This window comes from Pelophylax lessonae (assembly GCF_965119305.1).
Source record: "Pelophylax lessonae genome assembly, chromosome: 5".
Lineage (NCBI taxonomy): Eukaryota > Metazoa > Chordata > Amphibia > Anura > Ranidae > Pelophylax > Pelophylax lessonae.
This window is the reverse complement of record NC_138772.1, coordinates 284383029-284398149: the sequence shown is the minus strand read 5'-3', so window position 1 is coordinate 284398149 and position 15121 is coordinate 284383029. Positions and strand designations below refer to the sequence as shown.

General features: G+C 37.9%; 1 protein-coding gene across 1 annotated transcript in view; it reads right to left on the bottom strand.

Moving 5' to 3' along the window:
• Nucleotides 1–5653: 5653 nt before the first annotated feature.
• SLC6A3 (solute carrier family 6 member 3) overlaps nt 5654–15121 on the bottom strand; it is an 84558-nt gene continuing 75090 nt past the window's right edge. The window contains exons 12-15 of the mRNA XM_082257441.1: nt 14667–14767; nt 10755–10922; nt 10603–10674; nt 5654–5766 (exon numbers count right to left, since the gene is read on the bottom strand). Of these exons, the coding sequence (XP_082113567.1) occupies nt 5743–5766; nt 10603–10674; nt 10755–10922; nt 14667–14767 (365 nt within the window). The 3' untranslated portion in view covers nt 5654–5742. The remainder of the gene's footprint in view (nt 5767–10602; nt 10675–10754; nt 10923–14666; nt 14768–15121) is intronic.

The window sequence follows — 15121 nt, the reverse complement described above, 5'->3', positions numbered from 1 at the left end:
CTTCTTTAAATGTTTCTCTTTTGGTCGTTTTTTTTTTTTTTTTTTTGGTGCTAGTAAAACAATTATACCTTTTTATATGGAACTGCAAAACAATGCAGAGATGTTTCCAAAATGATGGAAGAAAGTGATAATACGGACTTCTAAAGGCAGCCTTAGACATTAAATGACAGTTATTGGCAGAACAGGGGGTACATCTTATGCTTATGGGTGACTCCCTGACTCTTCTAATCAGCCACTTTGGAAGGAAATGAGTGATTGGACAGATCAGAAAATCTGATTTAATAATTGTTACTGTATTTCCTCCTCCCCCAAAGCTTTGTCAATATTCCCATTGCACACCTTCCTGGAGTAGGTTTAAGACTAGCCGGTGCTGCAGCAACAGCCAGCCTTAGACTTGAAACTTCACAGGTCAATAAACATATCTGCCAGAACATCATGGATCTTCAAATTATGTCCAAAGTTTCTATTCAAAGTGATCACATCACAGAGACGAAAGGGTCCTGTTCGGTCCCGAAACGTTGGACACTGTAAGGTGATCACTTTGATTAAAACCATTGGATGTTTTTTGAAGGTCCATGATGTGCAGGCATATATGTACATATGCCTCTCCCCAAGCAGGCCCAGGTCTCCTACTCACTGGCTCCTGCTCCTCCTAAATAAAATATAAATACGTACTTTTTATAGACAGCAATCTGAAGACATTATGCACTAAGCGCTCCACATTGCTTGGTTGTTACATCCTACATAACTAGTTAATGCACATGATGTCAGATGAGATGTTATGACATGATCACATAATTCCTGAAATGTCTGACCATGCATGGACAGCCAAAATTCCTAGGGGATGAATTGCAAAGTCTGCTCACTAAAGTTCAGTACCTTTAGAATCTATGATAATATAGCTAGGGTCACACTGGACATAAGGCCCTAGTGGGTCTGTGTGTAGAGAACGAAGGTTTGAGGTGGCAGAAGCTGGTATTAAATGTTATGTTTTGTAAACTCTAAATATAAAGGTATAAAATATTAGTTTATAAAAGTATAAATGTAAAAGAAAAAAATAATACAACTGACACCATAAGAGTTTCACTACTACACACATTGCCAGGTGGTCCCTACATAGCCCCTTTTATCCCAGGTTCATTAACAGTCACATTTAGAAAATTAAAGCACCTAAATTGGTACTGCTGAAGTTTGATAACCAAGCATAATTCTATATTTTTTTTAAATAGGTTCTGCTATTTGCAAAATTAAACAAAACTGAACTCCAGGCACACAGTTGAAACACATATATGGAATCTGTGGAATTTTATGTAATTCTGCAAAACCAGTACTGAAATTTACATAACTCTACCAGGTAGTACAGCTAGATAATGATACACACTTTCTCAAATACAGATAGCTTGGACACCTCCCTGGTTCTAATCTGTGAAGAAGTAGCATAAGACTGATAAGGTGATCTCTCTTCTCTCTCCTAATGTCAATACATTTCTTGTCAGCACACATGAACTGTACGTTTAAATGGCTCTAAGTGCTGCATCTCCCTCTCACATTCTTAGTGCTGCTGTGCAGAAAAAACAGAAGGCTGATGCCAAAACAGATTCAGGTACTTACAAAAAATACAATTAAAGATATTTTAATATTTAAGTACAACTAAACGCTCCTGTATAACTGTCTAAACAAATCCCAAACCCAATTACTATGTGATGCATGAGCCTCACAAATTAAACAAAAAAATTTAATTACTTTCCCTATCTAAGCCAATTCTTCCTTTATTTGTGTCTTACTTGCACACTGTCACAGACACTGCAGCTCATAATGGGAGAATTTCTGCACCTTAGGCAATGCTATCAATTCAGAAGACAGTGGGCTGGACTAGCTGGGACCAGGTGCTGACTCACAAACTACGAGCACTATAAACTACCAGTGACGCATCCCTTGCCCCATTTACTGCCTGCCAAGTTATTCCCTTGCTTGCATTTGCATGTAAATAATGACTGGAATCATTGACCAAATATGGAGGGGCCACACAGCGCCATTGGTTACTAGGGTGCTAGTGTTTTCTTACACCCTAGCCTTCTGCCCATATTTGGTGAATTAAGTCAGCCAGTGTCCACAGCCCCATTGTTTTATTCAGCTGCTAGCCAGGGATAGTGATTTCTAGAATGTAGGTGGCTACTATCCATCAACCTGCCGGCTGTCATATGTCATCCGGAGAGGGATCATCATGGGACAATTACCTTGTGGGATAAATATGGACATTGTGGGACATTATTTTTTGGAAATTGGGGACATCATTTTTAGGACATCGGTAAAACATTATTTTTTTTTCTTTTATTAAAACTTTTGTAAGGTGCCTGTGTGTTTATTTACTACTTTACTTTTTTTGTGAATTAGTAACCAGGAGTACTATGTACCCCTTTACTCATTTACTTTAAATTCCAAACGGTTTTATTCCCCCCCCCCCCCCGCAAACTCTAACATTCACTAGGTCAGGGATGTGGGGAATAGGCCTTTTTACTCCTCTTCAACATGGAAAAAAAAGGTGCTTTGCCAGAGGCCCCCACCCCCCTAGCAAAAAACCCTCCCTGAGTTAGTGGCATGTGGCATAGTATGGTTCAGGAGGTGCACACTCGATACAGTCCACCCTTTTTTTCCTGCATGCTTGTATAAGGGTCTTGCATGCATTTGTGGGGACCAAATCCAAACCAGACTCTTCCAGGATGTTGAAGGAAATCCCCAGTGGCATACAAACAGAGTGAAGTTGCCAGGAACTGTTATTTTTCATTAATTTAAATGACTTTTTTTTAATGTTTGGAAATCTACTTTTTGCTTTGGCACATCACAGGTGCACCACCCATAGGCAGCTTAGGGCACCCCCCAAGCATGTTATTTGAATGAAACCAAACCAAATGGTTTTAAACTCCCATAGACTTCAATTGTGTTTGGGGAACGTTCGCAATTCCAGACCTATTTATAACTGTTCGGATGACCCAGAACAAGTAAGCTTTTTGACTTTCTTGATTTGCATACTTATTCCAAGTTTGTATCTCTTGATCCTGATTACTGCAATGTCCCCTGTCTCTCTCACCCTTGATTACACTAATCCTTTTCTTTCTTAGCAGTAGATCTTCCACTTTGCAATTGAAGGGAATAATGTTTCCCATAGAACAGCAAAGTTAGAACATTTTCTAAGCTAGAAGGTTGGCAGTGTTCCTGGCTGTAAACAAGTTGTAAACTCTTAGCAACTTCTTTAAAAAAACTTTGAGGTTGTTCAAAAATATTAGCTAACATTTCCAGAAAAATACCGAAAACTGATTAAGATATTCACATGTTTCAAATTAGATACATGAAACCCATTTTAATTTTAAGCCCACTACAAACTCAAAGACCAGACAATAAAATGTATAAGCAATATACAGTTAAAGGGAAATGCTACTTTTCCTGTTTTGCATCAGATTTGTACATTCCATGCAGTAAGTGTTATGTTTCTGCAACAAACTGTATTCCCTGGGTTTTACCCCCTATTCACACTTGAGCATTTTTCTGTTTGTTTCCCTACACCTGACTATGCAGAATCCCATTCTTTCTAATTGTCCTTGTTTCAACGTTTACGCTCAGTCACCCTACATACCAGACTCAAAAAAGGACATAGGTCTTTAGGCATTTTTGGTCCTATAGACATCAATGTGCATTTTTATACTTGAAGAGGTCCTCTACTACTATACAGTAGATCTGTATAGTAGTAGAGGACCCTACCCTTGCCCAGCCCAGGAAGCAAACTCCTGGAGCTTAATACATGTGCAAAAATGCTTGTAAAACACCAGCAATCTGCCTGAAAAATGGCTGAAAAAAAGCTTCAAAATCACCAGGAATATACTTTGCTCAGGTGTGAATACAAGCTTATCCAGCATAGTAAACCTTTGGGCTCATTCACATAGGCAGAAAAAATGCTGCGTTTAGGTGTGTACAGCAGATAGTTTTGTATGCATCTAAATGCAGGATTATAGAAATCAATGTCTAAACGCAGCATTTTCTGTACCTGAATAAATGAGCCCTTTACCTGAGATAAAGCAGAAGATGTGTGACAATTGTTTGCCTATTATCTAACAGACTATATCCTGTATAATTACAACCCCTGCTAAAGGGTCTGTTCATACTCCAATATTTGTTACGCTTATTTTTATGATGGATTACAAACACATGGAAAACATATTATAATTTAGCATAAAATGCTCAGTGAAAGGGATTCTCAGAAGGACAATTTTCCCTACTCCTAAAATACATTAAACCCCAAGAACAAGTTTGATCTATGCCTTTCAACATACAACTTGTCATTCAATTGCAAACACATTTTAGAAGGCTTGGGTTTGTAAGAGGCAGAATTCGGTAATGCAAGTCATTTCTGAATCACTGGGTAGGCTAGTGAACATGCCTTTTGTGTAGAGGCATATTTACTAAGTGCTAACTAACATATTACGCTAAAATAGTACTTAGCTGTAGTACTATTGCTCTTGCAAAGCAATACCTGCAAACATTAATAAATGCATTTAACCCACTGAGCAACCGGTAATAGGGTAATGGACTGCTGGCACAATATATAATTTGCACATTTTTACTGAATGGGGCATATAAAACTTGTGTTTCTTGTAGAACGTTTTTCTCCATGTCATCCTAAAGGGCCAGTTCCCACCACACGCAGTCCAGTGCGTTTTTTTTCTGCATCAAAAAGGCATGGAAAGTAGGTTATATGGTTCCCAAAGGCATAGTTCCCACCAGTGCTTTCAGTTCCAGTGCGTTCCAGAAACAGAAAAAAAAAGTAGAACATACTGCATTTTTCCTGCACTGAAACGCTTTAAACCCCACTGGAACACACCTAAATGAAGAAAAAAGAGAGGGGGAAATGCACTGGACTGCATCAAAAATGCACCCAATATGGCTAAAAATGGTAATCATTATAGCAAATTACTCATGCACTATAGCTTAATGAGTTGAGCCTATACTCTTTTTAATAACCTACAGCAGACAAAACTAACATGAAAAGTGGTTAGGTACTGGTAATAGACACTACATCCATATACAGTAAGCTTAAAGTGGTTCTTTACAGAATGTGAATGTAAAACACAGTAAAATAAAACAGATAAACTTGCTTTACAAGTAAATACTTGTTTGGATTTGACAGCACCTCTTTAGTCCATTTTAAATACCACTGCATTTTTGTAGCACTGCTATTGGAAATATTTGTAGGGCATACTAACCCTGACATTCAAACAATATCACATACCCTTAATAAAATAAAACATATCTCCATTTTATATCTATATCATTGAACAGTCATTAGCACATTGAAATTACATAATAATGCACGTTAAAGATTTATTATTAGCTGGCTAGCAAGAACCTCTGCCTCTGATCTTATGCTCATTTGTTTTTATCAATGGCATAATTTAAAGTTGACCAGTTAACCGTGCAGCTTACTGAAAAGTTCTATTTATACTTTTCCATAGCATAAGGTGCTAGGATTTATATTAGAAAACATTATTGAAAATAAAGAGAAAAAAACAGAATAACACCATACAAGGCAGTCATGACACTTGTATTCCCAAGTATACTCTGAAGGTATTCGGAATAGGAAAATCTTTCTCAATGCGTGTTAAACAAATCCACCACTCTGGTACTGAATATATTAAAGATTATATTTCTTCTTATTTGGCTGTATTTCTTCCATTACCTTTTGCAGTGTTCTTATACACTAAGCCAATGTTGGAGCTGAAAAAAAAAATAATCATGGAATCATGCCAATAATGACACAGTAAAGCAAACTTTGAGCTAATAATGTTATATAAGCAGGTGCAAAATTTTAGCATTGCTTCAGTCACGTTTTTACATTGTTCCTTGGCGTATATTGAAGTTTATACATTAGATGACATTAAAGAGAGAAAGAACATAATCTTTAAGTTCATATAATGATATTGGATGCAAATTGAAAAGAGCTAACTCACATGAATAGGCAGGTGGTGCACCTCTCTGGATTTCTGCTTGTAAGATCTTACTACCACTACTTTGGCTACCTACTGCCATGGACTGTAACCACTGTCAACCCTTAAAAGTTATGTGGACGCAGCTGGAAATTCAGTTGCAGAGATTTGACCCCCAGAGCCCTGAGAAATATTTCAAGACATAAGAATGATTGTAGTATTAGTAATATCTAGTATGTCTACTTTCCTTTCTAGCAACCTCTATGGAGATGTGATGTGGCACTCTCTAATTAGGTATTAAAATATCTACTCTTTGAAAGACTGGTATTTAGTAATACGTACCTCTGCTCAATAATGTATATATACAAGGGTAGACACACTATTTTTGCAGACTATAAAGCTGCACAAGGGCCCTCTGGAAGATAGGATCCTATTTTTACTAGATGTGGGCATGGATGCTGGGACCCTTTCTTGCAGTCATGTAGACCTAAGCACTGCTTAAGTACTTCCATGGAAGGTGAGAAAGAGGAAGCATTCTTCGCACTTAAAGCACTTCCAGGGGGGACTATAAGCCGCCAACACGCATTATGCCAGCATATTTCAGAAGTGTGCCCAGGAAGCAAAGCCACTGCTGGAGCTAGCGTATGTAGACAGAAAGGGGTTGATTTACTAAAGGCAAATAATCTGTTCACTTTGCAAGGGAAGTTGCACTTTTCAATGAAGTTTTCCACTTGGTTTAGTAAATGTGGTGAGATTTTACATGCAAAGAAAATAAAAAAAGACTGGATTTTTGCTTACTTGCACATGATTGAATGGTGGAAGTCGGCAGAGCTTTAATTAGTTCATTAGGGTCTGGGAAAAATTACCAAGGGAAAATTCCCTTGCAAAGGTAACAGTCTGTTTTGCATTTGGTAAATCAACCCCAAAGTACTTAAAGTTGTATATTATGACCCATGATAGAGTTCAAGGGCATCACAAAAGCTATTCTTCATTTGCATCTATGTATCTATAATTAATGAACAAATGTATCTTTGTAAGCAATTATTAAAAAATTATTCTCACATACAGTAGGTACCATTTGCAGACTGTGTCCATCACTGTATATACAAAAATATTATTTAAACAAGATCTATACAAAATGCTTGCACTATTTGTACTTGTTTTTTTGGGGGTTTTATTTTGGGATTCATAACTATCATATCTACTGTCTATTGATTATATAATTGTATTATATTCATTATTTTTTTTTAATACTTCTACCTAACAAAATGTCCTAATATTTGAGGTCATTGTAGTTACAGTGGCTAGTGAATATATAAAATGGCATAAAATCTCCTTTTTTTTAGAACTTTTACAATGTTTCTCAATATACTGAATGCACGCTGAGCAGCTCCCCATGTGCAATGTTTTTTAGGCTATTAAATGTGGCATTACAATGAAGACAATAACAGGGTGAATGTCCTGATTAGGCATGTGGCCGGCAGTAGCATGCTTTCTTAATTATATTGTTAGAACTATCATTAGCATGCTCCATTGGGTCACTAAATAGCAAAGCAAGTCTAATGAAAAACCAAACAAAACTATGCTTTCATTTTTTTCTTTCTTTTTTTTTTTTTTTTTTAACTTATCATGTGTTATATTAATTGTTGTCCTTGAAAACATTTTGTAATATTAGTGTTAGCAAAACATAAATGGCATAATTATGTGCTAAATGTAGAGCAAACGTAAACAAGAAAGTTCCTTTGTGAGAAGCAAATTTGGCAGTAAAATATACATTTCGAAAACGTGCGCAAACCAACACTAACACAGATAATTCACATTACTGTAATCCTATGCGCAAACTCTTCTGCCATATTAAAATCTATGTAAAAATAATTACTAGGTGTTATTAATAACACTACCCTGTCGTGAAAAAATAATTAGTCAAAACTTTTTACCTGTAAAAAAAAGACTGTAAATACTAGCCATTGCCAGTTCACCCTTTTGTCCAAAGTCCTCTGAGAAACAAAAACTTTTTAAGGGGCCAATCTCCTGGGTTCCCTGCAGTTCTCGCTAACTTCTCCCTTTGTTTTTGACATCACTGTTGGACACAGTAGTGGTATGAAGGTAGGTGAGAAGATTCAGTGAGAACTGCATGGGACCCAGATGACTGACACTCCAAAAAGTGTGATACAGAAAAAAATTTATCACTTGACAGGATGCAACCACCTTGACCTTTTCTTTTCATGGAGACAGAAAAACTTGCTAACACTGTACCTTTGAAGCAGGCTTCAACTAGTTGTCTCATACTGTTAGCACATCCTTTTCAACCATATTTCCTACACAGATTCTCCAATGCTGCTTGGGTTTGGATAGACTTTAACTACTTGCCCACCGCCACACGACTATATACGGCGGCAGTCAGCCCTCCTGGGCAAAGTGACATATCGGTACGTCACTCGCCCACGAGCCTGTAGGGGGCAAGCGCGCCGCCGGCGGTGCGCTCCCGCCCCCGCTCATTCACTGACATCCCCGTGTGTGTGACCGGTGGCTCCGATGTCCGCCGGTCACGCGCAATCTCGCTCAGGAGAGGGAGAAAGGCAGACGGCTGATGTAAACACAGCCGTCTGTCATTCTCCTTTAGATCATGACAGAGGCTATGTGATCCGGCTATGTAGGATCGTATGTCTCTGTTATGATCTAACAAGCCACGCCCCTTGACAGTAAGAACAACGCCCCTAGGGACCCACTTAACCCCTTGATCACTAATAAAGTTAACCCCTTCCCTGCCAGTGTAATTTTTACAGTAACAGTGCATATTTATAGCACTGATTACTGTAGTAATGTCACTGGTACCCCCAAAAGTGTCAAAAATGTCAGTCAGGGGTCCAATCTGTCCGCCACAATGTCACAGTCCCGCAAAAACAAATTGCAGATCGCCGCCATTACTAGTTTAAAACAAAACAATAAAAATTACATAAATCTTTCCTGTAGTTAGTAAACGCAATAACTTTTGCGCAAACCAATCAAAATACGCTTATTGCGATTTTTTTTACCAAAAATATGTAGCAGAAAACAAATTGGCCTAAAATGTTAAAAAATTTAGATTTTTACTTTTTTTTCTTTGAGAATTTCATATAAAAAAATTTGAAAAATATTATTTTTTCAAAATTGTCACTCTTTTTTGTTTATAGCGCAAAAAGTAAAAATCGCACAGGTGATCAAATACCACCAAAAGAAAGCTCTGTTTGTAGGAAAAAAAAGGACATCAATTTCATTTGGGTACAGCGTCACATGACTGCGCAATTGTCTGTTACAGTCACGCAGTGCCGAATCTCAAAATTGGGCCTGGTCTTTGAGCGGCCAAGTCCTCCAGGGCTTAAGTGGTTAAAATTACAAACTTTGACTTATATAGATAGAGATATGAAGGGATGTGTTTTCAAAACCACATTATGTTTTTCTGGTTTTCAAAGGTCAGTTTCAGATTGCAGTATCCAAGGGTCAGTTCTTTCTGCTACATAATCTGCCAGGACTTTGTTTAGTAGGCTCTAGAGTGCTATGACACAGGTGTGATGTGGAGAACTGTGCTTGGTTTGTTGCCTGGCCAAATCCAGATGTGTTTGTAAGATGGAGTTTGGGACTATTCATACAGAGTCCTTTTCCTAACTAGGATTCTTTCCTGGTTGCAAGTTGTTGCCTTAAGAAATTGGTCTGTGTTCCTGGTAAAGACAGGCTATGTGACTTGGAAGTAGATGACCTCTCGCAGGCTTCCTTTTTGGAAAAGCTGTGCCCTTAAGCAGGAGTAAATGAGCTGGACCTATGTCAGACTACCTCAAGTTTTGTGGAAAGTTTGGTTTGCACTAGCTGTGTGCCCCTGTAGTTGAAACCCATCCAGAGACTCTCAGCACTGAAAAGCTGTGTTAGTAAGTAAATCAATTTTGCATATTCAACCTTCTCATTCCTCCATCTCAAACTTTAATAAAGGATTTGAAAGGTTACCTAAGGAATGGAGGTGCATTGCAGCAAGAAATAAGTGAAATGCTATGGGACAGGGTATTTTCAGAAGTAAATCACATTTGAAAAATCGAGGACCATCTGAGTGGACAATTTATACTAGAGATAATTTATTTTAGACAACCTATCTTCAATTTATGCAGAAGCTAAGATCTTACCCAGGTACCAAGAGAAAGTGGTAGTAAATTGCCAAAAGAGAGTAATCTCCACCCCCACCAAAAAACAGGGTTACAATTGTAACATTTATGTTACATTTGACAGAAAATTGTCAAACATCATCACATTGGTTTTTGACTGTCCAGTTAGCAAGTGTAAGACAAAGCTGTGAAGCTGAAGCAAGAATCAAATGGTATACAATGTGGCAGAGCATAGGGCAGGCAGTTGAGATATCAGCATGAAGTGAAGCAAGATAATCAAGGTCTGATCTTGGTCCATTTTAATAAATCTGAAAGTTTAAATTCCATTTCTTAATGTTTCCATTTTTACTGATAAACAATTTATATAAAATAAGGTATTCAAAATCTAGATTATCATTTTAAACTGAAGCTTAAATTTAAGAAAAACAAGTCAATGCATGCATTTAAAAAAAAAAAAAACATTATACTGGTAATATGATGCACAGTAAAAGACTTACAGTAAACTGGCGTACTTCTCCTCTTTCTATCAGCTCATAATCTTTTTCAGGGGTTATTGCATATGCAATTCTCTGAAATGGAAAAATCATATATTCATGTAAAATCTATAGTCATAATACAGTTTCATTGTAATAAATTAGGTTATACACACCTCACGAAAGGATCCAGGAATTGTGCAAAATTTATATATGGCATAAATGGGTACCAAGGCCATGGATGATAGGGCAACTAACCAGCCAATAACATTTGCCCATTCCGGGAATGTGTAGTTTCCATATTTTGGCGATCTGTATGTAACAATACTAACAACGACCACAAACTAGAAAAAAAATATAAATCACATTAACTATGCAGAAATGCAAAAATATTGTTTCAGTATATCTGTAGACATTAATATTGTATAATATCTAATATTCAATGGCAACCAATCAAATTTTAGACAATAACATCAGCACAATGTAAACTATAGTTGGCTGCCATAAGCCAGTGTAACTGCTGTTTGTCTTTCTAAATCCCCTACAAATTGTGAAACCAATCATGAACTAGAATCTGAAAATGAAAAAAAATAAAAACAACATTTTCCATACACATTTTTACACACTTCAGCAAAAATGGATATAAAACATTATATGAATACCATAACCTGTTGTTAAAAAGATTTGTGAACAAAAATCTGATTGCATGCATATCATATGAAACTGTAGAAAAGATCCACATATTCATGCAAGTCAATAGGAAAATGATTGAGCATATTGGTGCATTAAATGTGTTGGTATACTATATAACAGCAAAAAGCTATTAGCAAAAAGTGTGTACAGGGAATATTAGATCGAAACATTGAGATATGCTATAGACTGTAACAAGGTAAAAGGGAAGCTGTAACATGAAGTAAAATCATAAGGATGTGGAGCAAATGTAAATCACTTTTAGGTTCATGCTGCCATAGCTGCCTAACTAGTTGTGAAAAATAAGAGATTTGGGGGTCCTTTTTTTAAACCTATAATACCTTTGCATTAATCAAAACATTATATTCAATTTTATCTAATTAGTTATTTACTAATGTAATTAACACCTCCAGTCTATTGCATACAGCTTCCACCCCCTCTACCCAGTACACCCCCCTCTGTCAAAAGAATTCATACTGAAACTTCTTGACTCTAATGCCATTCTTTGTGCTTCTAAAAACCTTTACACTAAAAATAGAAACATGCATTTTCAATCTGGCCATGCTATGCGTTCACCCCCATTCACTCCCTTTGATCAATGCTTCTGCTCTCCCTCCTTTCTGGCATTCTTTGTGACTCTCTTCCTTTTCCCAATGGCCAACCTATGTGCTCAGTTTTCCTCTTCCCTAAGCAACCGTTGTGTCTATTCCCTCTCCTCTTAAACTTATACCTCCCCCATGTGTTTTCCTATACCTCCTTCCTTCCTACAGGCTGGGTGGCGTTCCTTCCTCTTCATGCTGAGCTACAGCTAAATATTTATTCACTGCATCCTTCAGAATTGTTAGCAAACAGACATTGCAATACGTTGTAATGTTCTCTCCCCAAGACTACCAAAAAAGGAGACATTAAAAGTGACACAGATTGCTCATCGAATAGACCTATATTGATAATTATATCTAAATAGTTGGATCATAATAACATGTTAGTGAAATCTGAAACTACAAATCTGTGTGCAATAGAGAAAGGGTATCCATGTGGTGGGGAAGCCATAATGACATTTGAAGAAATTAGGAAATGTACAAAATGGGACTTCTTTAGGCAGGCTTGGATAAGAGTAAATATTTACAAAATTTCTTCTCTTTGTAAATTAGCATTTACAAAGAAGGCCAAGATATAAGTGTAATTTTACAAATAAAAAACAATAATGGATAAGCATAATATAAAAGAAAATCAATTTACAAACTGACACTGGCTCAATTAATATTGATGGTCTTGGAACCAAGGATCCTGTAATCCACTCGTGCAAGTGTCCAACGTATTGGCATCTTCTTTCTTTGGGAAGGGCACATCATTATACAAATTATATTCATTATGAATTATATACATTTTTTTAATAAGAGGGGAATTTCCATTTTATAAAGTTCACAAGAACTACCGAAACAACCAATCATTTTCAAACTGTGTCATTGTTCAAAGTTAGTTTTTCCTTGATTACTTCATTTAATTATACACTGCAGCTATAGTGCTGATTTTATTAAATAGTGATGATACCATCAAGCAAACATAAGCTTTGCCTACAAAACCCAACACCAGAACACTATATTATATTGAGCAGGCTTAATCCATAATATTGTATTCTTTAGCCTATTATTTATTCACACTTTCAAGAATGAAGGGTATACCTATGCATCATATTCCTGCCAGCATTTGATTTTCCAGTAATTGCAGAGGTTAGTGTTTTAGCAGTGCTGAGGGCTAGTTATAATATACCAAACCTGTCCATTTATCCATATGTAACATCTTAGAAGCAAGATTAAGTGACCAATCCATAATTTCCACCTCCATATGTATGATCTATATATAGCTAGACTGAGTTAAAGAGGTTCATATGATAATATTTAGACCATGGTATCAAGTGCAAGTGGTTAAATGCCTTCATGTATGTAGCACCCTACAAATAGGTGCTAGGTAAAACTATAGTGGGCCTTGTCTGCCTGACAGCAGGGCTGTGATTTATCTAGTCAGGGTGTCATGGCTTCCAGATGTGTCTGCTGAGGGGAGAAGTATCCCCACTGGCTCCTGTGAGAGGCTTCTCATTGGGCAGTGTGGGAAGCCCAATTAGGGGACACATCCCAGCTTGTAACTACCCCAGAAGGCAGATTACGCTGTAAGGGATTCTGGGAGTGGATATAAGTTTGGGGGGGAAGTGCATGGCAAGGTTTCTTTGGTGGGAGCAGAGTCCCAGGAAGGAGAGTGCGGCTGTCTCTTCCTGTCTGAGGAAGATGGATGTCTCAGGGTGTCGCCTGAGTGTCCACAGAGTGCTGAGTTGAGCTGAGGGGATCCGGTGTGCCGAGAGCCTGCTGAGAGAGAGAGGGGTCCAGTCCAAGGAAAGCCTACACAGGTCGTGAGTAATGTGGATTGCCCCTGGGGGTCTGCCAAGAGTCAGAGGGGACCACGCCGGAAGAGGTTCGGGGATTCAAGGTCAGCTAGCTGTAAAGGGGGTGCCTAGGTTGAGGACCCTGAAGTGTAAAGGGGGTACATAGTCAGTGGACCCTGAAGAGTTCAAGGAGCAAAGGGGACACCTGCAGTCTGGGCCCTGAATTGTATTGCGTGTGCCAGTTACAGTGTTAACTATTTGGAGTTCTACATAATACTACCTCAAGCTGTGCCAGGAGGGGGAAAGTATTAAAAGACTTACACAGTGAAGCAGTGTCAGCAGTTCTACAGTTCTCAGTCTTGGATCTACTGGACTATAGGTCGGGGATTCAACACTTCCTCTGTTTTACAGAGTGTTCTCCGAGTCAGTGAGCATTAGCTGGCACTGGCTAGCGTCAAGGAAGCACCAACGGGCATTTTTCCAGGAACAAAGTCCCAATTGTAATTAGTTCAAGCCTAAAGGAGTATCCCACTCATTCCCTTCTCCCATCCCCTTAATCCATAATAAAAACCACAAACAAAGATGCCGGATTTGTCACTGTTTCAATTGTCACACATGGGGATTCAGCTCACATGGGCTGGAAAGGATTCCAGTACTAATGGCAGACCCACATCAGGCCACAGGCCTGGAAATCTTGCTACATGTAGAAACTAAGTACAAGCTATTGTATATTGCCTGGAGTTCCCAGTAAAGAGACATTTAGGTGGACCTAGATAAAGGCAATAATTCAGTTTGAAATAGAGGTTGTAAGATAGCACTAGGTAGGTTAATGAAACACACATCATTTATAGTACATATTCAGAGTCAGAGCGATAGTGAGGAGGAACCACCAGTGGAGCATGAGCCCTAAGTAAGTAAGGGTCACTTTAAATCACTGCAATGAAAAATGTCAAGGAGGTTCAACAGTAAGAACAATCTGGCCTAGGATTTTTCAACTATAAATGTGTGTTATTCGACTTACCAGGAGGAAACAGGGACTGACAAACTTCCAGCAAAGTCTCCAGTACAATCCTGGTCGTTTTCCAATCATCTCCTCTATGTCATCACTGAATCTATCTACACCTGGATAAAAGTAAAGAAAGCTATAGGAAATTGTACATATTTTTAAAACAACATTTTTAGCAAAACATCAAAGAAATATACGAGACTTACGATTACTTTTTTATTCAACAACATTGGTGCCAAGTCCCATTTTCACCAACAACCCTTGATGGGTGAGATAGGAAGGGCCACCACTGCTGATCTATTGTTTTTAAAAAATACTAATTTCCTTACTTTCATTCTGGTCTAATTGCCACAGTATTTTCTGGGTCACTGACCCAGAACATACAGTGTCTGCAGATCTGTGCTGACTTCACATCGATTTCAAATATGTTTCCCTGCACTGTTTCTTTAGGGTACACAAAAGAAGCAATG